This window comes from Xiphophorus maculatus, chromosome 13 (assembly GCF_002775205.1).
Source record: "Xiphophorus maculatus strain JP 163 A chromosome 13, X_maculatus-5.0-male, whole genome shotgun sequence".
NCBI classification, from domain to species: domain Eukaryota; kingdom Metazoa; phylum Chordata; class Actinopteri; order Cyprinodontiformes; family Poeciliidae; genus Xiphophorus; species Xiphophorus maculatus.
In genome coordinates this window covers 25,945,345-25,970,614 of record NC_036455.1, presented here as the reverse complement: position 1 = coordinate 25,970,614, position 25,270 = coordinate 25,945,345, and the positions used below count along the sequence as shown (strand labels likewise).

The following is a 25,270-nucleotide window of genomic DNA, read 5'->3' as shown; positions in this document are numbered from 1 at the left end:
CTGCATTTGTGATGAAGGTGGGTTATTGATCCATTAATGATCGCTAATTATCACGTTGGGATCTCAATGAGGAGCAGTAATTTTAGCGCATGTTAATTTGTAACTTGCTTTAGTGTTTCTAATTTCTGCTCTTAATATAATCCTGAGACCCAGAGAAAAAAAAGTTTTTGAATTTCTTTTTTTTTTTACACTATATGACTCTTTGGAGTGAAAAAACATCACTACAATTGAAAAAATTTCAAAACATATTTTTATTTATTTTTTAGAGTATGTCCTTTGGAGAGGACATCGGGACTCTCTTGGGCAAATATGAACACATTTCGATGCCCAGGATGTCCTCTCTAAGGACCAATAGGATTTAACACAGCGGCATGTATGGTTTCAGAGTTATGAACAAAAAACCTATGTGCTCCACAGAGGACAAAAATGTATTGCTGGGTCTCAGGAGGATGGTTCCCTTTGGAACAGTGTTTGTGATGTAAAGCCAGCAGTAAACTGCTATGTTTCAGTTGAAGCTGAGTTTAAGGTAGGTTAACTGGTCAGACTGGGAGTTGTGTGTGTTTGCCCAGTGTGCCTCTGAGCTGCCCTGAGACAGATTGAGTTTGTCTCCCTCTTTCGTCATGAGGGGAGAGACAGGCACCAGCTGGACCAACGGGTACAGAGACAGAACCCCGGTCGGTACCGCCCCGTGATGAAGGGACCTGCGGAAACTCCCTGCGTCAGGGTACATGCTAACATGTCACCATGTTCTCAGAGAGATTGTGTAAAAAAAAAAAAAAAGATACATTTTCAGGTGATGCAACATAACTTTTTGTTGCATGGTGCTTGCGATACGAGATGGATTTCACAATAAAACACCATCCGAGAACCTTAAGCCCTGGATCCGTCTGAGTTAGAGAGAAACTCACTCACTTCACAGCTGACTTTTTATCTAGTTCCTCTAACTTGATCGGTTTTGTCGTCAAGTTTGACATGTAATCCCAGTTCCATCTTTCTCGTCGCTTATGCACTTTTATTTTGAAGAGTCAACCCACAATGCCATGTGCGCCTCCTGTCGCTTCGGCAGCAGCGGCTTGTCATCGTTCCATCGCTGCGAGGAAGCGTCAGAAGATAGTTTTGGATCGTGGTAAAGTGAGCGGTATGTTCCCTCTCCTCTCTGCTGTTAATGATATAGAGATTCCTCTGAGCTGAATCTCTGCAGCCGGTATGAGTAGCTTCTGTATGATGCAGATCTGGAGCGGGGCGTCAAGAGTTTAGGTTTAGTTTGGTGAATGTGTGAACTGAAGCCGTTACAGGCAGAGCCTGCTGCCGTTCAATTCGCCGCTGCGAGACGACGAAGAGGAGGACGAAGAAGATAGTGATGCAGGCAGACGGGATGCTGCATTATGAGGAAGCTGCAGCTGGTTAGCAGCGGGTTCATGAATGGAGCAGCTGCATGTGTTGATTGATCTCTCTACGTCGTCCTGGTTGTGTTTCCTGGTGATAAAGTCTCAACATGCTCTGCCTCTCGCCCAGTGACCGCTGGAGATGGGCACTATCCCCTATCAGGTGGGGGCAATCCTGGTCCTCTAGGGCCGGTGTCCTGCAACTCTTAGATGTCTCCTTGATCCAACACACTTGAATCCAACAGCTGAATCACCTCCTAAGTGAAGTCAAGTTCTCCAGAATCCTGCTAATGACTTCATTATTTGACTCAGGTGTGTTGAAGTAGAGATGCATCTAAAAGTTGCAGGAGACCGGCCCTCCAGGCCTGGAGTTGCCCACACCTAGCCTGAAGAAGCAGATATTGATAATTGATGGATGTTATCAATACAAATCTTCAGATTGATAAAAAAATGCATAGCTGTCTGTGGTTCAAAAGGTTTCTTTTGCAGTTGTTGGGTTCAAAAATGTGAAGTAATGAAACTCTTCCTTCTCAGTGTTGGATTCCTTTAGGACGGCTCAGAGTTAGAGAGTCAAGATCTCTTTAACATTCTCCTGTTTTTCCTTCTTTCCTCTGCAGGCTGAAGATGTGTGGCATCTGGGCTTTGTTTGGCAGTGATGAGTGTCTGTCGGCTCAGTGCACGTGTGCTATGAAGATCGCTCACAGGGGCCCCGATGCTTTCCGCTTTGAAAATGTCAACGGTTTCACCAACTGCTGCTTCGGCTTCCACCGACTGGCCATTGTGGACCAGCTGTATGGTATGCAGCCGCTTCGAGTCAAGAAGTTCCCTTACCTGTGGCTCTGCTACAACGGAGAGATTTACAACCACCAAGCAGTAAGACAGCTGTGAAACTGATCTGGGTTTTATAAAAACCAAGCATTACAAACCAACCAACACCATGGAATCTGAGAACAGAGAACAGAACTTTGCAGTAGCAGAGTTTGCTCTCCACCGATCTCTCAGTAGCTTCTAGGGTTCATTGCTACTAATTATACTACAGTCATTGTTGGTGGAATTGTAACAAACTGATTAGAACATAAAACCAGCTCATCCTGAGGCACAGAGGGATTTATTTATTTATTTTATTTATATCTGCAAACTCGGTAGCTGTAAACCTCCAGGCTTCATGCAGCCTTCAGGTTAGTTCAAGAATAACACTGGGTTACAAAAAACAATGTTTTGGAAGTTGTCTGATTTATTTATTTTTATTTTTCAACTGAATTAGGACTATTTGGCACCACTGAATCTGAAAATGACATCCATTTTTCTCAATCAGGTCAGATTTTTATTCTAATTTGATTTTAGAGAAATCTGATCTTCTGACTAAACTGGTTACATTTTTGTGACATTGTCAGTTAATTTCTGTTAATATTGTTCAAAAAAAGTTTTTAGGGAAAAAAGTTTTCTATCAGTTTATTAATTAAATATAAACTTGTAAATTGAATAATAAACACTGATAAGGGTAAGTACATGTGAATTGAACATCACGTCTTCCTTGTGTAAAATTCTCTGTCTCTTTCCTGTCCTGATGGAATCTCTCCTCCTGCTCGTCACTCATTGATCAGATTCTCAGGAAACTTATCCAGATGTGAGAACAAGTCCTGCATTTTGATGCTTATGTTTTTCCATAGTTCAGAAAATTGACCTGATTGAGTAAAAGCAATGTTATTTTTGGATTCAGCTCATCAACACGGCCCTAAAACAGATGAAAAACCCCAGACAATGTTTTGGTTGTTTACTAGTGTAATTAGTAGAGACTTGGAAAGAGTTTTTAAGACCAATCAGCTGTACAGTCCAACACATATGCATGTGTTGTATGCATATGAAGTATGCAAGCTAATGGTGAAGTACCCCACCATTAGCCTGTAAAGTAGTGGTTAATGATTCTCATGCCTTGGTCTAACAAGCTAATGGACCCAGACTGGTCTGTTGGCTTGCTAAGAATAGGATGTTTTTAAAGTTATACTTCTGGCATTTGTATGTTGTTATATGTATTTTTAACAGTTGCAGATGGTTTCGGTGAGGGTAAATCACAAACTCTGCCACTGCTTTTTGTCCTTTCAGCTGAAGACAAAGTTTGACTTTGATTATCAGACTAAAGTAGACGGTGAGGTTCTGCTCCATCTGTACGACCGCTTTGGAGTCCAGAAGATGGCTTCTCTCCTGGATGGAGTATTTGCTTTCATCCTGCTGGACACGGCCAACAGAAAAGTCCACCTGGGGAGAGACACGTACGGCGTCCGGCCGCTCTTTAAGTTCCTCACCGACGATGGCTTCCTTGCAGTCTGCTCAGAGGCCAAAGGTCCTGGGTTAGCTTAGAACAGCTACCCAAACTAACTAGTGAGGTTGTCTCGGTGAACATGAGTTAACTTGTACTTCTGATCGTAGGCCTTGTAGAGATCACCCACTCTATGGAAACCGCTGCCAGCATCGTTCCCTTCCTCCCTGGCCACTTTGAGGTCTTTGACTTGAAACTTATTGGCAAAGTTCAGTCGGTTCAGTTTGAGCAGTTTCACTGCTGTACCAGAGAGCCGGCGCACGCCCTGTACGACACGGTGGGAGGACTGTCTTCAGGTGAGAAACTTCCTCTACCGAGTTCAGCTTCTGTCATACTATCTATAACCAAACCAATGTGTTGTTCCAGATTTTGGGGAGGAAACGGTGAAACGCAACATCAGAAGTCTGTTTGAAAACGCTGTGAGGAAACGCCTTATGGCCCACAGACGCATCGGTTGTCTGCTGTCAGGTAGCTGCTGCCGTTTGAATCAGAAAATGGCCGTGGTGGGAAGTAGCGAAGTACAAGTACTTCGTTACTGTACCTAAGTACAATTTTCATGTATCTGTACTTTACTTAGGTAGATTTAATCAAGGATGCTTTTGACTTTTACTCCACTACATTTTACAATAAGTGTACTTTCTACTTCACTACATTTGTACAAAACCATCGCGTTACTCGTTACATCAAGTCACATTGCGCTTTTTTCTGATTTAGTGCTATAAATCAGAAGACAAAACTAAAACCTTTTATAAATTAAATGCTAACAATAAACAGTCGCAAATATTAGGATCTGAAATACTTAATGGGGTTAATTGTGATTAATCAGTTATTGAAGTGATTGTCAACTAATTTAGTAACTGATTAATCATTAACTGGAGTATACAGACTCAAAAAATTTATTCGATAAAAGAACAACATTCTCAGAACAGTACTCAAGACAAAATGTACAAAAACATATACATTTTGTATTTGAGATAAGAAAAACTGTCTGTAAATACGTTCTGCCCAAAACTCATCAAGTGGCAGTTTTAGCTTCACCTGGTTCAAATTCAGTCAAAAAAATTATCTCACACTAAAACACATTTTCAACTCTACACCGCATTAACGTTAAGTCAAGCACAAAGGACACAGCTTTTCAAATGTTGATGTTAGAGATAATTTTCAGCTGCAGATGCATCCTTTGCTACCGCTGATCAAGCATGCTATTTAGGAAATAAAATTAATGTTTCATATTTAAAAAGGATTTGAATTAATTCCTTATTTGTATATTTCAGTGTATTTCTGATTGCATAAAAAGGTCTTAAATGAAAAAATATATTTTTTAAGATGGTAATCAGAATTATAACTAAAATAACCATTAGTTGAACATGAAAGTTTAAGTTCAGGAGTCACAGAGACTTCAGAGTGACTTCAGCTTCTGTGACTCCTGACTTCAGAGGCTGAAAACTCCTGACGTCAGAGGCTGAAGTCACAGAAGTTTTCAACCTCTGTGACATCAGAAATCACAGAGGTCTTCAGACTGTGTGACTTCTGACGTCACAGAGGTTTTCACCCTCTGTGACATCAGAAGTCACAGAGGTCTTCAGCCTCTGTGATGTCAGAAGTCACGCAGTCTGTAAACCTCTGTGACTTCTGACGTCACTGAGGCTGAAAACTTCTGTGACTTCTGACGTCACAGAGGCTGAAAACATGTCTTCTGACGTCACAGAGGCTGAAGACCTCTGTGACTTCTGACATCACAGAGGCTGAAAACATGTCTTCTGACATCACAGAGGCTGAAAACATGTGTCTTCTGACGTAACAGAGGCTGAAGACCTCTGTGACTTCTGACATCACAGAGGCTGAAAACATGTCTTCTGACATCACAGAGGCTGAAAACATGTGTCTTCTGACGTAACAGAGGCTGAAGACCTCTGTGACTTCTGACATCACAGAGGCTGAAAACATGTCTTCTGACATCACAGAGGCTGAAAACATGTGTCTTCTGACATCACAGAGGCTGAAAACATGTCTTCTGACGTCACAGAGGCTGAAGACCTCTGTGACTTCTGACGTCACAGAGGCTGAAAACTTCTGTGATGTCAGGAGACACTGGTTGAGGACCTCTGTGACATCAGAAGTCACACAGTCTGAAATTCTCTGTGACTTCTGACATCACAGAGGCTGCAAACATGTGACTTCTGATGTCACAGAGGCTGAAAACCTCTGTCACTTCTGACGTCACAGAGGCTGAAGACCTCTGTCACTTCTGACGTCACAGAGGCTGAAGACTTCTGTGACTTCTGACATAACAGGCTGAAACCATGTTACTTCTGACCTCACAGAGGCTGAAACCGTCTGTGACTTCTGACGTCACAGATCCTGAAAACTTCTGTGACTTCTGACGTCACAGAGGCTGAAATCATGTGTCTTCTGACGTCATAGAGGCTGAGGACCTCTGTGACTTCTGCGTCTGACGTAAAACCTCCTGACGTCACAGAGATTTTCAGCTTCTGTGACTCCTGACGTCCCAGAGGCTGAAGACCTCTGTGACGTCTGAAGTCACACAGTCTGAAAACCTCTGTGACTTCTCACGTCACAGAGGCTGAAAACATGTGTCTTCTGACGTCACAGAGGCTGAAGACCTCTGTGACTTCTCACGTCACAGAGGCTGGAAACATGTAACTTCTGACGTCAAAGAGGCTGAAGACTTTTGTGGCTTCTGAGATCACAGAGGCTGAAAACATGTCTTATGACGTCACAGAGGCTGATGACATGTGACTTCTGACGTCACTGAGGCTGAAAACATGTGACTTCTGACGTCATAGAGACTGAAGACCTCTGTGACTTCTGACGTAACAGAGGCTGAAAACATGTGACGTCTGACGTCACAGAGGCTGAAAACTTCTGTGACTTCTGATGTCATAGAGGCTGAAGACCTCTATGACTTCAGCCTCTGACGTAAAACCTCCTGATGTCTCAGAGGTTTTCAGCCTCTGTGACTTTTGACATCACAGAGGCCTAAAACTTCTGTGATGTCAGGAGTCACAGAGGCTGAAGACCTCTGTGACTTCTGCCTCTGACATAAAACTTCCTGACGTCACAGAGATTTTCAGCTTCTGTGACTCCTGACGTCCCAGAGGCTGAAAACTTCTGTGACGTCTGAAGTCACACAGTCTGAAAACCTCTGTAACGTCTGATGTTGCAGAGGCTGAAGACCTCTGTGACATCAGAAGTCACACAGTCTGAAAACTTCTGTGACTCCTGACGTCACAGAGGCTGAAAACATGTGACTTCTGATGTCACAAAAACTGAAAACCTCTGTGACATCAGAAGTCACACAGTCTGAAAACTTCTGTGACTTCTGACGTCACAGAGGCTGAAAACATGTGACTTCTGATGGCACAGAGGTTGAAAACATGTCTTCTGGCGTCACACAGGCTTAAGACCTGTGGCTTCTGACGTCACTGAGGCCGATGACCTCTGTGACTTCTGATGTCACAGATGCTTAAAACCTCTGTGACATCAGAAGTCACACAGTCTGAAATTCTCTGTGACTTCTGACGTCACAGAGGCTGAAAACATGTGACTTCTGACGTCACAGAGGCTGAAGACCTCTATGACTTCAGCCTCTGACTTAAAACCTCCTGACGTCACAGAGGCTTAAAACGTCTGTGACTTCTGATGTCACAGAGGTTGAAAACATGTCTTCTGGCGTCACACAGGCTTAAGACATGTCACTTCTGACGTCACAGAGGCTGAAGACCTCTGTCACTTCTGACGTCACAGAGGCTGAAGACTTCTGTGACTTCTGACATAACAGGCTGAAAACATGTTACTTCTGACCTCACAGAGGCTGAAACCTTCTGTGACTTCTGACATCACAGAGGCTGAAAACTTCTGTGACTTCTGACGTCACAGATCCTGAAAACTTCTGTGACTTCTGACATCACAGAGGCTGAAAACGTCTGTGACTTCTGACATCACTGAGGCTGATGACCTCTGTGACTTCTGATGTAACAGAGGCTGAAGACGTGTGACTTCTGACGTCACAGAGGCTGAAGACCTCTATGACTTCAGCCTCTGATGTAAAACCTCCTGACGTCACAGAGGTTTTCAGCCTCTGTGACTCCTGACGTCACAGAGGCTGAAAACGTCTGTGACGTCAGGAGTCACACAGTCTGACAACCTCTGTGACTTCTGACGTCACAGAGGCTGAAAACTTGTGTGACGTCAGGAGTCACAGAGACTGAAGACCTCTGATGTCACAGAGGCTGAAGACCTCTATGACTTCAGCCTCTGATGTAAAACCTCCTGACGTCACTGAGGCTTAAAACGTCTGTGATGTCAGGAGACACAGAGGCTGAGGACCTCTGTGACATCAGAAGTCACACAGTCTGAAAACTTCTGTGACTTCTGACGTCACAGAGGCTGAAATCATGTGTCTTCTGACGTCATAGAGGCTGAGGACCTCTGTGACTTCTGCGTCTGACGTAAAACCTCCTGACGTCACAGAGATTTTCAGCTTCTGTGACTCCTGACGTCCCAGAGGCTGAAAACCTCTGTGACGTCTGAAGTAACACAGTCTGAAAACCTCTGTGACTTCTCACGTCACAGAGGCTGAAAACATGTGTCTTCTGACGTCACAGAGGCTGAAGACCTCTGTGACTTCTGACGTCACAGAGGCTGGAAACATGTAACCTCTGACGTCAAAGAGGCTGAAGACTTTTGTGACTTCTGAGATCACAGAGGCTGAAAACATGTCTTATGACGTCACAGAGGCTGATGACCTCTGTGACTTCTGACGTCACTGAGGCTGAAAACATGTGACTTCTGACGTCATAGAGGCTGAAGACCTCTGTGACTTCTGACGTCACTGAGGCTGAAAACATGTGACTTCTGATGTCATAGAGGCTGAAGACCTCTATGACTTCAGCCTCTGACGTAAAACCTCCTGATGTCACAGAGGTTTTCAGCCTCTGTGACTTTTGACATCACAGAGGCCTAAAACTTCTGTGATGTCAGGAGTCACAGAGGCTGAAGACCTCTGATGTCACAGAGGCTGAAAACGTCTGTGACGTCAGGAGTCACAGAGGCTGAAGACCTCTGTGACTTCTGCCTCTAACGTAAAACCTCCTGACGTCACAGAGATTTTCAGCTTCTGTGACTCCTGACGTCCCAGAGGCTGAAAACGTCTGTGACGTCTGAAGTCACACAGTCTGAAAACCTCTGTAACGTCTGATGTAGCAGAGACTGAAGACCTCTGTGACATCAGAAGTCACACAGTCTGAAAACTTCTGTGACTCCTGACGTCCCAGAGGCTGAAAACCTCTGTGACTTCTGACGTCACAAAAACTGAAAACCTCTGTGACTTCTGACGTCACACAGTCTGAAAACCTCTGTAACGTCTGATGTTGCAGAGGCTGAAGACCTCTGTGACATCAGAAGTCACACAGTCTGAAAACTTCTGTGACTTCTGACGTCACAGAGGCTGAAAACATGTGTCTTCTGATGTCACAGAGGCTGAAGACTTCTGTGACTTCTGATGTCACAGAGGTTGAAAACATGTCTTCTGGCGTCACACAGGCTTAAGACCTGTGACTTCTGACGTCACTGAGGCCGATGACCTCTGTGACTTCTGATGTCACAGATGCTTAAAACCTCTGTGACATTAGAAGTCACACAGTCTGAAATTCTCTGTGACTTCTGACGTCACAGAGGCTGAAAACATGTGTCTTCTGACGTCACAGGGCTGAAAACATGTGTCTTCTGACGTCACAGAGGCTGAAGACCTGTGATTTCTGACGTCACAGAGGCTTAAGACCTCTATGACTTCAGCCTCTGACTTAAAACCTCCTGACGTCACAGAGGCTTAAAACGTCTGTGACTTCTGATGTCACAGAGGCTTAAAAGGTCTGTGACTTCTGATGTCACAGAGGTTGAAAACATGTCTTCTGGCGTCACACAGGCTTTAGACCTGTGACTTCTGACGTCACTGAGGCCGATGACCTCTGTGACTTCTGATGTCACAGACGCTTAAAACCTCTGTGATGTCAGGAGCCACAGAGGCTGAAGACCTCTGTGACATCAGAAGTCACACAGTCTGAAATTCTCTGTGACTTCTGACGTCACAGAGGCTGAAAACATGTGATTTCTGACGTCACAGAGGCTTAAGACCTCTATGACTTCAGCCTCTGACTTAAAACCTCCTGACGTCACAGAGGCTGCAAACATGCGTCTTCTGATGTCACAGAGGCTGGAAACATGTGACTTCTGACGTCGCAGAGGCTGAAGACTCTGTGTCTTCTGACGTCACAGAGGCTGCAAACGTCTGTGACGTCAGGAGTCACAGAGGCTGAAGACCTCTGTGACATCAGAAGTCACACAGTCTGAAATTCTCTGTGACTTCTGACGTCACAGAGGCTGAAAACATGTGTCTTCTGACGTCACAGAGGCTTAAAACGTCTGTGACTTCTGATGTCACAGAGGTTGAAAACATGTCTTCTGGCGTCACACAGGCTTTAGACCTGTGACTTCTGACGTCACTGAGGCCGATGACCTCTGTGACTTCTGATGTCACAGACGCTTAAAACTTCTGTGAAGTCAGGAGCCACAGAGGCTGAAGACCTCTGTGACTTCTGACGTCACAGAGGCTGAAGACCTCTGTGTCTTCTGACGTCACAGAGGCTGAAAACATGTGTCTTCTGACGTCACAGAGGCTGAAGACCTGTGATTTCTGACGTCACAGAGGCTTAAGACCTCTATGACTTCAGCCTCTGACTTAAAACCTCCTGACGTCACAGAGGCTTAAAAGGTCTGTGACTTCTGATGTCACAGAGGTTGAAAACATGTCTTCTGGCGTCACACAGGCTTTAGACCTGTGACTTCTGACGTCACTGAGGCCGATGACCTCTGTGACTTCTGATGTCACAGACGCTTAAAACTTCTGTGAAGTCAGGAGCCACAGAGGCTGAAGACCTCTATGACTTCTGACGTCATAGAGGCTGAAGACCTCTATGACTTCTGCCTCTGACGTAAAACCTCCTGATGTCACAGAGGTTTTCAGCCTCTGTGACTTTTGACATCACAAAGGCTGAAAACTGCTGTGACGTCAGAAGTCACAGAGGCCTAAAACTTCTGTGATGTCAGGAGTCACAGAGGCTGAAGACCTCTGATGTCACAGAGGCTGAAAACGTCTGTGACGTCAGGAGTCACAGAGGCTGAAGACCTCTGTGACTTCTGCCTCTGACGTAAAACCTCCTGACGTCACAGAGATTTTCAGCTTCTGTGACTCCTGACGTCCCAGAGGCTGAAAACCTCTGTGACGTCTGAAGTCACACAGTCTGAAAACCTCTGTAACGTCTGATGTTGCAGAGACTGAAGACCTCTGTGACATCTGAAGTCACACAGTCTGAAAACTTCTGTGACTTCTGATGTCACAGAGGCTGAAGACTTCTGTGACTTCTGATGTCACAGAGGTTGAAAACATGTCTTCTGGCGTCACACAGGCTTAAGACCTGTGACTTCTGACGTCACTGAGGCCGATGACCTCTGTGACTTCTGATGTCACAGACGCTTAAAACCTCTGTGATGTCAGGAGCCACAGAGGCTGAAGACCTCTGTGACATCAGAAGTCATACAGTTTGAAATTCTCTGTGACTTCTGACGTCGCAGAGGCTGAAAACATGTGTCTTCTGATGTCACAGAGGCTGAAGACTCTGTGTCTTCTGATGTCAGAGAAGCTGAAGACCTCTGTGTCTTCTGACGTCACAGAGGCTTAAGACCTCTATGACTTCAGCCTCTGACTTAAAACCTCCTGACGTCACAGAGGCTTAAAACGTCTGTGATGTCAGGAGTCACAGAGGCTGAAGACCTCTGTGACTTCTGATGTCACAGAGGTTGAAAACATGTCTTCTGGCGTCACACAGGCTTAAGACCTGTGACGTCTGATGTCACAGAGGCTGAAAACATGTGACCTCTGACGTCACAGAGGCTGAAGACTTCTGTGACTTCTGACGTCACAGAGGCTGAAAACATGTGTCTTCTGACGTCACAGAGGTTGAACACCTATGTGACCTGTGACGTCACAGAGGCCGAAAACTTGTGACTTCTGACGTCACAGAGGCTTACAACTTCTGTGATCTCAGGAGTCACAGAGGTTGAAAACTTCTGTGACTTCTGACGTCACAGAGGCTGAAGACCTCTATGACTTCTGACGTCATAGATGCTGAAGACCTCTGTGATTTCTGACGTCACAGAGGCCGAAAACTTGTGACTTCTGACGTCACAGTAGCTGAAGACTTCAGACGTCACAGAGGCTGAAAACTTCTGTTACTTCTGACGTCATAGAGGCTGAAGACCTCTATGACTTCAGCCTCTGACGTAAAACCTCCTGATGTCACAGAGGTTTTCAGCCTCTGTGACTTTTGACATCACAAAGGCTGAAAACTGCTGTGACGTCAGAAGTCACAGAGGCCTAAAACTTCTGTGATTCAGGAGTCACAGAGGCTGAAGACCTCTGATGTCACAGAGGCTGAAAACGTCTGTGACGTCAGGAGTCACAGAGGCTGAAGACCTCTGTGACTTCTGCCTCTGACGTAAAACCTCCTGACGTCACAGAGATTTTCAGCTTCTGTGACTCCTGACGTCCCAGAGGCTGAAAACCTCTGTGACATCAGAAGTCACACAGTCTGAAAACTTCTGTGACTTCTGATGTCACAGAGGCTGAAGACTTCTGTGACTTCTGATGTCACAGAGGTTGAAAACATGTCTTCTGGCGTCACACAGGCTTAAGACCTGTGACTTCTGACGTCACTGAGGCCGATGACCTCTGTGACTTCTGATGTCACAGACGCTTAAAACCTCTGTGATGTCAGGAGCCACAGAGGCTGAAGACCTCTGTGACATCAGAAGTCACACAGTCTGAAATTCTCTGTGACTTCTGACGTCACAGAGGCTGAAAACATGTGTCTTCTGACGTCACAGAGGCTGAAAACGTCTGTGATTTCTGACGTCACAGAGGCTTAAGACCTCTATGACTTCAGCCTCTGACTTAAAACCTCCTGATGTCACAGAGGCTTAAAACGTCTGTGATGTCAGGAGTCACAGAGGCTGAAGACCTCTGTGACTTCTGATGTCACAGAGGTTGAAAACATGTCTTCTGGCGTCACACAGGCTTAAGACCTGTGACTTCTGACGTCACAGAGGCTGAAAACATGTCTTCTGGCGTCACACAGGCTTAAGACCTGTGACTTCTGACGTCACTGAGGCCGATGACCTCTGTGACTTCTGATGTCACAGACGCTTAAAACCTCTGTGATGTCAGGAGCCACAGAGGCTGAAGACCTCTGTGACATCAGAAGTCACACAGTCTGAAATTCTCTGTGACTTCTGACGTCACAGAGGCTGAAAACATGTGACTTCTGACGTCGCAGAGGCTGAAGACTCTGTGTCTTCTGATGTCAGAGAGGCTGAAGACCTGTGATTTCTGACGTCACAGAGGCTTAAGACCTCTATGACTTCAGCCTCTGACTTAAAACCTCCTGACGTCACAGAGGCTGGAAACATGCGTCTTCTGATGTCACAGAGGCTGGAAACATGTGACTTCTGACGTCGCAGAGGCTGAAGACTCTGTGTCTTCTGACGTCACAGAGGCTGCAAACGTCTGTGACGTCAGGAGTCACAGAGGCTGAAGACCTCTGTGACTTCTGCCTCTGACGTAAAACTTCCTGACGTCACAGAGATTTTCAGCTTCTGTGACTCCTGACGTCCCAGAGGCTGAAAACCTCTGTGACGTCTGAAGTCACACAGTCTGAAAACCTCTGTAACGTCTGATGTTGCAGAGGCTGAAGACCTTTGTGACATCAGAAGTCACACAGTCTGAAAACTTCTGTGACTTCTGACGTCACAGAGGCTGAAAACATGTGTCTTCTGATGTCACAGAGGCTGGAAACATGTGCCATCTGACGTCACAGAGGCTGAAAACGTCTGTGACTTCTGACGTCACAGACGCTGAAGACCTGTGATTTCTGACGTCACAGAGGCGTAAGACCTCTATGACTTCAGCCTCTGACTTAAAACCTCCTGACGTCACAGAGGCTGAAGACCTCTGTGACTTCAGCCTCTGACGTAAAACTTCCTGACGTCACAGAGATTTTCAGCCTCTGTGACATCAGAAGTCACACAGTCTGAAAACTTCTGTGCCATCTGACGTCACAGAGGCTGAAAACATGTGTCTTCTGACGTCACAGAGGCTGAAAACATGTGTCTTCTGATGTCACAGAGGCTGAAGACCTCTGTGACTTCTGACGTCACACAGGCTGAAAACGTGTCTTCTGACGTCACAGAGGCTGGAAACATGTGTCTTCTGTTGTCATAGAGGCTGAAATCATGTGACTTCTGACGTCGCAGAGGCTGAAGACTCTGTGTCTTCTGACGTCACAGAGGCTGAAAACGTCTGTGACTTCTGACGTCACAGAGGCTTAAGACCTCTATGACTTCAGCCTCTGACTTAAAACCTCCTGACGTCACAGAGGCTTAAAACGTCTGTGATGTCAGGAGTCACAGAGGCTGAAGACCTCTGTGACTTCTGATGTCACAGAGGTTGAAAACATGTCTTCTGGCGTCACACAGGCTTAAGACCTGTGACTTCTGACGTCACTGAGGCTGAAAACATGTGACCTCTGACGTCACAGAGGCTGAAGACTTCTGTGACTTCTGACGTCACAGAGGCCGAAAACTTGTGACTTCTGACGTCACAGTTGCTGAAGACCTCTGATGTCACAGATGCTGAAAACGTCTGTGACTTCTGACATCACAGAGGCTTACAACTTCTGTGATCTCAGGAGTCACAGAGGTTGAAAACTTCTGTGACTTCTGACGTCACAGAGGCTGAAGACGTGTGACTTCTGACGTCACAGAGGCTGAAGACCTCTATGACTTCTGACGTCATAGAGGCTGAAGACCTCTATGACTTCAGCCTCTGACGTAAAACCTGCTGACGTCACACAGGTTTTCAGCCTCTGTGACTTTTGACATCACAAAGGCTGAAAACTGCTGTGACGTCAGAAGTCACAGAGGCCTTAAACTTCTGTGATGTAAGGAGTCACAGAGGCTGAAGACCTCTGATGTCACAGAGGTTGAAAACGTCTGTGACGTCAGGAGTCACAGAGGCTGAAGACCTCTGTGACTTCTGCCTCTGACGTAAAACCTCCTGACGTCACAGAGATTTTCAGCTTCTGTGACTCCTGACGTCCCAGAGGCTGAAAACCTCTGTGACGTCTGAAGTCACACAGTCTGAAAACCTCTGTAACGTCTGATGTTGCAGAGGCTGAAGACCTTTGTGACATCAGAAGTCACACAGTCTGAAAACTTCTGTGACTTCTGACGTCACAGAGGCTGAAAACATGTGTCTTCTGATGTCACAGAGGCTGAAATCATGTGCCTTCTGACGTCACAGAGGCTGAAAACGTCTGTGACTTCTGACGTCACAGACGCTGAAGACCTGTGATTTCTGACGGCACAGAGGCTTAAGACCTCTATGACTTCAGCCTCTGACTTAAGACCTCCTGATGTCACAGAGGTTGAAAACATGTTTTCTGGCGTCACAAGGACTTAAGACCTGCGACTTCTGACGTCACTGAGGCCGATGACCTCTGTGACTTCTGATGTCACAGACGCTTAAAACTTCTGTGATGTCAGGAGCCACAGAGGCTGAAGACCTCTGTGACATCAAAAGTCACAGTCTGAAATTCTCTGTGACTTCTGACGTCACAGAGACTGAAGACTTCTGTGACTTCTGACGTCACAGAGGCTGAAAACATGTCTTCTGACGTCACAGAGGCTGAAGACCTCTATGACTTCTGACGTCACAAAGGCTGAAGACCTCTGTGACGTCAGAAGTCAAAGAGGCTGAAAACATCTGTGACTTCTGACGTCACAGAGGCTTACAACTTCTGTGATCTCAGGAGTCGCAGACGTTGAAAACTTCTGTGACTTCTGACGTCATAGAAGCTGAAGACCTATGTGACCTGTGACGTCACAGAGGCCGAAAACTTGTGACTTCTGACGTCACAGTTGCTGAAGACCTCTGTCACAGATGCTGAAAACGTCTGTGACTTCTGACGTCACAGAGGCTTACAACTTCTGTGATCTCAGGAGTCACAAAGGTTGAAAACTTCTGTGTCTTCTGACGTCACAGAGGCCGAACACTTCTGTTACTTCGGGCATCATAGAGGCTGAAGACCTCTATGACTTCAGCCTCTGACGTAAAACCTGCTGATGTCACAGAGGTTTTCAGCCTCTGTGACTTTTGACATCACAAAGGCTGAAAACTGCTGTGACGTCAGAAGTCACAGAGGCCTAAAACGTCTGTGATGTAAGGAGTCACAGAGGCTGAAGACCTCTGTGACTTCTGCCTCTGACGTAAAACCTCCTGACGTCAGAGATTTTCAGCTTCTGTGACTCCTGACGTCCCAGAGGCTGAAAACCTCTGTGACATCTGACGTCACAGAGGCTGAAGACCTCTAATGTTACAGAGGCTGAAAACGTCTGTGACGTCAGAAGTCACAGAGGTCTTCAGCCTCTATGACGTCAGTAGTCACACAGGTCTTCAGCCTCAGTGGCCTCAGAAGTCACAGAAGTTTTCAGCCTCTGTGACGTCAGGAGTCACAGAGGCTGAAAACCTGTGTGACGTCATTAGGTTTTACGTCAGAGGCTGAAGTCACAGAGGTCTTCAGCCTCTATGACGTCAGAAGTCACAGAGGTTTTCAGTCTCTGACTTCTGACCTCACAGAAGTTTTCAGCCTCTGACGTCAGAAGTCACAGAGGTTTTCAGCCTCTTTGACTTCTGACGTCACAGAGGTCTTCAGCCTTTGTGACGTCAGAAGTTACAGGTTTTCAGCCTCTGTGGCTCCTGACGTCCTCATATTCATCTCATGCATAATGAAACATGCTTGTTGTATTTTCTGTACACAGTGCCAGTGTTATTGAGATGATTACGTTTGCTTCTTGAACAGTTTTCCCCACAGCCTTACTGAAGGCTCCATTTGTTTTAAAGGCACAGATACACTTCCTCATGTCCAGTCCTGGGAAAAAAATATGGTTTTCTTCTGCTTTTGATTGTTTTTGAGTTTTATTACATTAGTGCATTTATTTCAGTAACTCCATCACCAAGTGAAATGCAGAGATTAGTCAGACTGATGTTTTAACACCTACGTTTCTCTTAATGATGATCATTTTCTGCTTACAAGTAATGAAAACATGACATTTTACATTAGAATATTTACATCTGACCAGTAATATAAGGCAGTTTTGCAAACAGAAATGTGGGCTTAATGAAAAGTATGTTTAATTTCTGCCTTAAGGTATTTTTAACCTGACAAATGAAACTAATCGAGATATTATTTATCGAATATGACTGTACATTTAAAAATGTAGTTTAAATGATTATTTCATCCATGAAGGGAAAATGCTTCCCAAAGCTGTCTCAGTCTCACTAAACACACCCAGATATGATCTATGTGAAACCAGTCTCAAGAAATCATCAACACACCTCTAGTGTGTTGATGACTGAACACCAGCCCTGTTCAGTCCGCTTTAATAAAACTCTGGGCGGTTTGTCTAGAAAGTCCGGTTCATTTGGGAAAGTGTGAATGTGTAGTCGAACTCTGATGCGGACCAAAGAATTTAACTCTGGTTCTCCTACAAACGTCGGTCTGGGTTTGGTTGAAGTGAACTCTGGTGCAGTTAGAATGCATATATGAACACCAAGCGAACCAGAGAGCGCTCCAAACGCAGGAAGTGGACTACAGCACAGGGCATTCTGGGTTCTCCAGCAGGACAAAAACACACCAGCAAATCCACCCCTGACTGGTTCTAAAAACAGAATGGTTTTGTCAAGTCTTCACTAGTCTGACTGACATGCTGACCTTAAACCAGTTAGAAATACCTAAAATGTTGCTGAAATAAAGCAATGCTAGCAGCAGAGTGGGTCAGAATTCGTCCACTCATGGTCAGTTAGAGTTGGTAGCTGTTGACGCTCACTAAGAGTGGCACAATTAGCTAAAGTTACTAGCTTTAGGATATAATTGATTTTTCATATAGTATTGCGGTGGCTTGGAGCTTTTTGCCCTTTTAATGAATAAAATCCTAATTTTAAAACTGGTTTTCTTTTTTACTCGGGTAATGTTTGTCTTGCGTACAAATTTATTTGATGACCTGAAACTGTAGTGTTTTCAGACAGATTTATTTTATTTCAACAAAAATGAAAGAAATCTGTAAGAAAATACTTTTCTCAGTACTGATGGTGTAATAAAATGGACATTTTTGACCATTCTTTCCTTTTGAGAGAATGAATTATTGATCCAATATGGTGGTACATATGGAATCATTCCTGTTGTGTCGTTGGATGGCCAGGCGGTCTGGACTCCAGTTTGGTTGCGGCCATGCTGCTGAAGCTGTCCAAAGAGGAGAAGCTGCCGTATTCCATTCAGACGTTTTCCATCGGCTCTGAGGACAGTCCTGATGTCATGGCTGCTGAAAAGGTCAGCTTAGCAATTTTTCTACTTAAATCATCTGCAGTTGATTCATGGAAGAAACTTTTTTGTACTCTCCAATTATTGACTGTTTAAATTCTGATGATTCCAGTCAGCCTCTGTTTTGTCCTGTGTGTTGTCAGGTGGCCGCTCACATCGGCAGTGAGCACCACAAGGTGGAGTTCACAGCAGAGGAAGGAGTCAAAGCTCTGGAGGAGGTCATCTTCCACCTGGAGACCTATGACATCACCACTGTCCGAGCCTCTGTTGGTGAGTGATGGCTGGCAGCAGGCAGAACCTCCCGACTTTAACCAACAGCTGTTTGAGTAAAATGAATGTCGTTCTTTTATTCTATGAACTACTGACAACATGTCTCTGAATTTCCAAGCAAAAACATAGCATTTATTTGCAGAAAATGGTCAAAATAACAAAACAGATGCATCCCATTCAGACATCGAATAATGCAAATAAAACAGGTTCAAATTCATTTAGAAACAACAATATTGATGTTTTAACTCAAGAAGAGTTCATAAATCAATATTTGGTGGAATAACCTGGAGGTTTTCACTGGGGTAAGGGTGCAGTGGACTCTTCATTTTTTCCACAGCTGTATATATATAATAATAAATATCTATGCAATGTATGTTCAAAACGGTCAAAATATGATTTGTTTCCTATTTTTGCCCGTCTCGTCATCCCTCAGTAGAAATGAGTCAAAAAGCCGCTACAGATCGGCCGGAAGTCGGTTTCTGTTTGCAGGGGAATCAACACCCAGACTGCTAATAAAATAACTTGTGGTTGTACATTTCTGCAGCCTGGAGAGTTTTCTGATGTGACTGATGTGCTCACAATCACCACATTCCTCTTTCCAACCGAGCGACTTTTTTGAATTGACCTTAAATCCAGTGAGACGCGGTGAGGTCAGAGAGCCAGACAGGGTGCTGGCTACTGCTGCTGTCCAACCACTCCTTAATGTTGTAAAGTTTGAAGGCATTGAAGCAGTAAAAGTGAACTTGCTAAGATTAAGGTTCTGTTTCCTCTGCTGCAGGGATGTACTTGATATCGAAGTACATCAGGGAGAAGACAGACAGTGTGGTGATCTTCTCTGGAGAGGGCTCTGATGAGCTGACTCAGGGTTACCTTTACTTCCACAAGGTAAGTTCTCCAGGAAGCTGTCCGTTACACCACCAGCCTCCAGCTCTGATTCTCTGCTGAGCAACTGCATGTTGAGATTTCTGAAGTGTTCCAGGCGAGGTTCATCATTCAGCTCAGATATGCTTAACATGTGATTTACAGTATGTTTGTACTAAAGTAACAGTCACTTCAGTTCCACTGAATAGAAATCATCACAATCCAGTCCAGAGTCATGTTATGTTGTAACCAGAAGTATTATTAGTGACTCAGTTGTATTTTTATTTACTGCATGAATCTCCAGTAGCTATAAAAAGCATTCACCGCCTTTATGATTTATCTTTTTATTGTTTTACAAATTAATCATTCCCACGTGCCTTTAGGCAAACAAACTCTAGTCCAGCCTCGATGTGAGTTTTTCTCATCAGTGACTTCCTCATCGCCTCTCTCCCATAAAACTCTGACTGATGAAGAACCATTGGTTGTCTGCAGAGTCTCTCCATCTCTGCTGCTGCAGCATGGAGCTCCTTCAGCGTAGTCATGGTAACCTGGTGACCTCTCTCACTAATCTCTTCATGTAGACTAGTCCTTAGGTTGGGAGGACGACCCTATCAAAGCAGATTTATACATGAACCACTTTCTTTCGTGTCTTGATTTAACTGAACTCCAGCAGATGTTCTGGATTTTAGAGATTTTTTTTTGCATCCATTCTCTGACTTATAGTTTTCAATGACTTTTTCTCCATTATTTTCTTAGAAATCAGTTTTTACTCTGGCATTAAATGTTTTGTTTCTTTTTTTCTCCAAAAGCCAGATTTTGTTGTCATGATAGCATAAAAAAGCAGGTAACAGGGTAAAGCATCCAAGGGGGTGAATACTTTTTATAGCCAATGTAACTAGCAGAGCTGTGAAGGGAGGATTTCAAATTCAGCTGAGTCTTTGCTAACTGGACTCTTTCCTCCTCCAGGCTCCAAGTGCCAAAGCAGGAGCAGAGGACAGCGTCCGCCTCTTAAAGGAGCTCTACCTGTTCGATGTTCTTCGTGCTGATCGGACCACCGCTGCACACGGGTAAGACCTGCACACCCCCACCGGCTACGACTCCACACTGAAACCATTTAGATAGACAATGAGCTGACTTTATGCTAACTGAACATAGCATCCGATCAGTGTAAGAACACCTGGTTATAATCGTCTCCATCAAACACTCTACGGTTCTGGGCAAAGAGAATAAGTGGATGTGCTTAAAGGGGCAGTATTACGTATTTCCTATGCTACCTTCAGTTGTTATAAAAATACTGTAAATATCAATCTGTCTCTTTAAGAAGCTCCTGCTCTTTTTGGCCTGTCTAGTATAAAATGGAATGATTCTCCTTTACCAGCTGACTTCTTCAAGGGACTCTGCCACATGCATGTAATTAGCATGTAATTCTAAATAGTTGAATGAACACAGTTAATAGTAACACATCTCTGTTTTTTCAGTTTGGAGCTCAGAGTGCCTTTCTTGGACCACAGATTCACGTCCTACTACCTTTCCCTTCCTGAGGAGATGAGAACTCCTAAGGTCAGTTCCTCAGATGCTCCGTTCTGTGTAGCAGAAGAATCACTCTGCTGCTGCGTTGATGAAGCTGCTTGACCTGTGTGTGCAGGACGGAGTGGAGAAACACCTCCTCAGAGACTCTTTCAAAGGCCTGAACTTGATTCCTGATGAGATCCTGTGGAGACGGAAGGAAGCCTTCAGTGACGGTATGACGTCTGAGAAGAAGTCCTGGTACACCTACCTGCAGGAGCATCTGGACTCTGTGGTACGTGTTAATCTACCAACACTGACAGTGAGCTAGGCTAAAGCTAATGAACAGCATCAGGTTTATGTTGAGATTCACTTCACATCACCAGCCTGGGTTTTTAATAGTCTGGAAAAGGAAATGTTTGCTAAACTCACTGCTGTCTTACATTTCTCATTATTTTCATGAGATAAAATCTGCTGCGATTTGTTTGACTGATCCCTGCTTTAGTCACTTCGTTCTGTCTGCTCTGTGGCCCCTCATGTCAAGCAAACATGTTCTAAAATGACTGGGTCTGTTTGGGGGACTGTTGTAGGAGCTCTAGAGATTGTTCTACATAGGAGGATGCTTCATAAAGTGAAAAACATCAAACATTCCTCTTCTGGATACAGTAATATTACAACATGCTGTCTTCAGTCAGAGGCTTCTGTAGCAGGCCTGTAATACAGACCCCTACAGGAGATCAGTCCTGCCCACTGTCACCAACCACAACAACTGAAAAAACCTGAATAATATGAGCTACAGCAGCATTTAACAGGCTCATCCACTGCCTGCGAGGCGAGCGAATTCTCAACAGGAAGTAGTTTCTGAACCTGTGGCCGGCCCGTACTCTAACCGGTCTGTGTGCTCCCCAGGTCAACGACAGCCAGATGGAGAAGTCTGAGCAGACTTTTCCCCACAACCCCCCCAAGACCAAAGAGGCCTACTACTACAGACAGGTGTTTGAGAAGTTCTTCCCGGGCCGGGCCCAGTGGCTGTCCCATTACTGGATGCCTCGTTGGATCAGCGCCACTGACCCGTCAGCGCGGACCCTGTCCATCTACAAGCCTGACAAACAGCAGTGATTGGCCGGAGCTTCTGTGTGTTTCTGCCTATGAAGATGTCAGGCTGCTTTGGCTGTCAGAGGTCAGAGGTCAGCTGGAGACCGAGCTGAATTTGGGACTCCACGTTGTCTCTGCCTTTAGTCCACAGCTGTATAAGCAGCCCATGATGCTGTGTAGAAGCTCTAAGACAGCTTCAGTCTTCAGATTTTGTTTATTTTTCTACAATTTGTTGCTAGCGCTCTGAGGAACAGCGTGGTGGTCTCCGTTAGTCCATCTGAACCTAGAATCATCCAACTCGCCCTCTGTTGGTGTGAAGCTCCTGGCAGCTCTGCAGCATTCGGTTTGTCTCATGTTCACCACAGGAAGCTGAAGCTGACCACCTGCCTAATGATCTGTTAAATAAAAGCAAATTCCATGAATCACATCAGGGTCCTCTGTCAGGCTCTGGTTCTTTGTCATGATGGTATTTACTGAGCATTTCTTTCTACAAGTTGCTTCAAAAACTTAAGAAACATCATAAAACAATCTAAACCATCAAGTGAAGACAACAGATGGGTAAGGATCTATGAGAGAATCAAAACGTAAAGTGAGATAAAGTTACACTATAACTATGTTCTCCATTTAAAATGTTTTTTCATATTTCCTTATCAGAAATGCACGATGTAGTCTGTTACTTTATAATATACAACAAACTGAGTAGAGCTGATTTGTTTGAGCTCTCCCTTCTGTTCAGCATGGCTAAAGGAACATCAGTTATTTTGGGATAATGACACTGGGTTACAAAAAAAATATTTTTTTTGGAATTTGTCCATGTTTCTCAACTGAATTAGGACTATTTGGCACCACTGAATCTAAAAATGACATCCATTTTTCTCAATCAGGTCAAGTTTTTATTCTAATTTGATTTTAGAGAAATCTGATCTTCTGACTAAACTGATTACATTTTTGTGACATTGTCAGTTCATTTCCGTTGATATTTCTCATCCAAGAAAGGTTTTAGGAGGAAAAAAAAGTTTTCTGAATTTTTATTAATTGAATGTTACAAACTTGGATTTCTATAAATTGAATAATAAACACTGATAAGGGTAAGTACATGTGAATTGAACATCACATCTTCCTTGTGTAAAATTCTCCGTCTCTTTCCTGTCCTGATGGAATGTCTCCTCCTCGTCACTCATTGATCAGATTCTCAGGAAACCGATCCAGATGTGAGAACAAGTCCTGCATTTTGATGCTTATGTTGCTCCATAGTTCAGAAAGTTGAGTTGATTGAGTAAAAGCAATGTTATTTTTGGATTCAGCTCATCAACATGACCCTAAAACAGATGAAAAACCCCAGACAATGTTTTGCCCGTTGACCAGTGATTTTGAGAAAATATAGAAACACTTGGACTTCTCTCCATCTCTTTTCAGATACGTGACTCAGTTACTGAATTTCTTTCTCATATTTGGCTTATTTTTCTTTTATGACTTGAATTTTACAGATATTTTTTTTTACTAAGCAATAGATCTGCATGTTGGGAATCAAACTTAGGACAACTAGTAAAAACCCAGCAACACTGGATGAAACACAGGGGGCCTTGCTGTTCTCTACCTTGAGTAGGTCTTTCAAAGCTCATGAGTCAGCTCTCTGCTGTTCATAAAACTGTTCTCAAGTGTGTGAAGATGGAATTTAGCACATCTTTCTGCAGCCATGGATCCAAACAGGCCCCATTTTACGGGCCGGGCCAGGAAGAAAGGTTTTAATTGAAATGGGATTGTTTTGAAAGCAGCTGGTGTTCCAACAATGGACACCAGGGGGCATGGGTGTCCTTTTTATGAGCTGAGCAGAGAATTCGGCCACACCACACTGGAATGCTGCTGTGTAACGCAGCAGGCCATAGGGGCCAAGGGCCTTCAACTCGAGGACCCAGGGGCCGCTGTCCTGCAAAGTTTAGATGTGTCTGCTCCAACACACCTGAGTCAGATAACAAGGTAATTAGCAGGACTCTGGAGAACATGATATGAACATGAACATGGTAATTCAGCCTTTCATTCAGGTGTGTTGGACCTGGAACACATCTGAAAGTTCCTGATCCAAGTTGCAGCACACAGTGCACTGCACACTGTCTCTGAAATCACACAAAGAGTCAAATTCTCATATTTCTTTACAAAAGCAAGTCTTTACAGATTGTTTTAATCTGCAGTAATCAGGACCCTCTAAAGATGGGAAACTGGTTCATTTCAACACCCAGTGCTGTCCATTTTATTAGAGCTAATGCAGTTCAGATTGACCAACAAATTTCTGCTTGTTCTGATAGGAAAATTCCAGGAAATGTAAGAAGTCAAAGTTTTTTGCAGGTGATTCAGTGAAATTGTGTGAGCATTTGAAAGGAATCGTGGAGAAACAAAACAGTCTACCTGATCTACAGACCATTAACTCAGGAAAATTATCTTCAGCATGAGTTGTTGAAGGAGTGATGCAAAGTCCATGCTCTGCTGGTAAATCCTGCTACATGTGACGCCTCCTGTCTGGAGTGACATATTTAATAGTGTATAGTAGGGAGGAGAAAGCTGGTCTTTCTCCTTGCAGGACTCTTCCAGTTGCCCTGCTTTAATTCCCTCACCCTGTCACAACCTCCTAATATGTTCAGGGTATCTTATGAATCTCAGTTATATGTTTTCTTTAGATTAACAAAGATACAGTGAAAGCTCTCTCTCCTCTTTCAAGAATTGTGTCTGTGTGACTCTGCCCTCTCCACTCATCTCCATGCCTCCAGAGTTCTGGCATCTGGACCTACTGCCTCTCCATCCTTCATAGCTGCCCTCACTTTCACCTTGTTAATTCTGCAAACTTCCTTTTTCCTTGTTCCTCCAGCTCTCCTCGTTTTCGTCATTCATTCCCCAGGGTGCTCTTTCTGTCACGAACCACTAAAACCAGCTGCACATCGTTTCCAACTCCGTCTTCCTGCTGAGTTATTCAATAAAAGACCTTGAGTGTTTTTTATGCTGCTCAAAACCAGTCTGGACTGTAAGAAAGCGATAAGTCAGAGTCTACTAACTGGTATGCTGCTCTGAGAATATGACTGCATGGACAATTACCCCACTAGAATCCATAAGAAAATTAATTCTTTAGACCTAAAGGCAGTTTGTGTGGATAAATGAGGCAAAATCACAGCTATAAATAAGATATATTGAAGATGTATAGCAGAATGACAGCAGGAAATCAGCAGCTGGTTGTTTCAGAGTTTTGTGCCCAGCAGTACATTTCACCACATTAACACCGGGGTCGCACTGCGTCACTTTCAGTCTTCAAAGACTTAGAAAAGACTTGCTGGACC

General features: G+C 44.4%; 1 protein-coding gene across 3 annotated transcripts; it reads left to right on the top strand.

Annotated features, from left to right (window-relative positions):
• The first annotated feature begins 1,050 nt into the window (after positions 1 to 1,050).
• On the top strand, positions 1,051 to 22,377 carry asns (asparagine synthetase (glutamine-hydrolyzing)). Of its 3 annotated transcripts, none has more exons than XM_023345472.1 (12): positions 1,051 to 1,138; positions 2,003 to 2,258; positions 3,489 to 3,726; positions 3,813 to 3,998; positions 4,069 to 4,170; positions 18,097 to 18,224; positions 18,359 to 18,485; positions 19,264 to 19,370; positions 20,313 to 20,413; positions 20,825 to 20,906; positions 20,992 to 21,147; positions 21,762 to 22,377. In XM_023345472.1, the coding sequence occupies exons 2-12, from the start codon at positions 2,010 to 2,012 to the stop codon at positions 21,969 to 21,971; spliced, it is 1,686 nt and encodes a 561-aa protein (XP_023201240.1). In that variant the 5' UTR covers positions 1,051 to 1,138; positions 2,003 to 2,009; the 3' UTR covers positions 21,972 to 22,377. The 3 variants fall into 3 exon arrangements, with proteins under 3 accessions (XP_023201240.1, XP_023201238.1, XP_023201241.1); XM_023345470.1 differs by lacking the exon at positions 1,051 to 1,138 and adding an exon at positions 1,192 to 1,548; XM_023345473.1 differs by lacking the exon at positions 1,051 to 1,138 and having other exon boundaries at positions 2,016 to 2,181.
• The last annotated feature ends 2,893 nt before the right edge of the window (positions 22,378 to 25,270 follow it).

What these genes read in the sequence shown, in the direction of transcription:
- asns (XM_023345470.1), top strand. Translation starts at nt 1,496, where the DNA reads ATGCTCTGCCTCTCGCCCAGTGACCGCTGGAGATGGGCACTATCCCCT. An exon ending in GGTGGGAGGACTGTCTTCAG is followed by an intron (nt 3,999 to 4,068) that starts GTGAGAAACTTC and finishes GTGTTGTTCCAG; the next exon opens with ATTTTGGGGAGGAAACGGTG. An exon ending in CATCGGTTGTCTGCTGTCAG is followed by an intron (nt 4,171 to 18,096) that starts GTAGCTGCTGCC and finishes TTGGATGGCCAG; the next exon opens with GCGGTCTGGACTCCAGTTTG.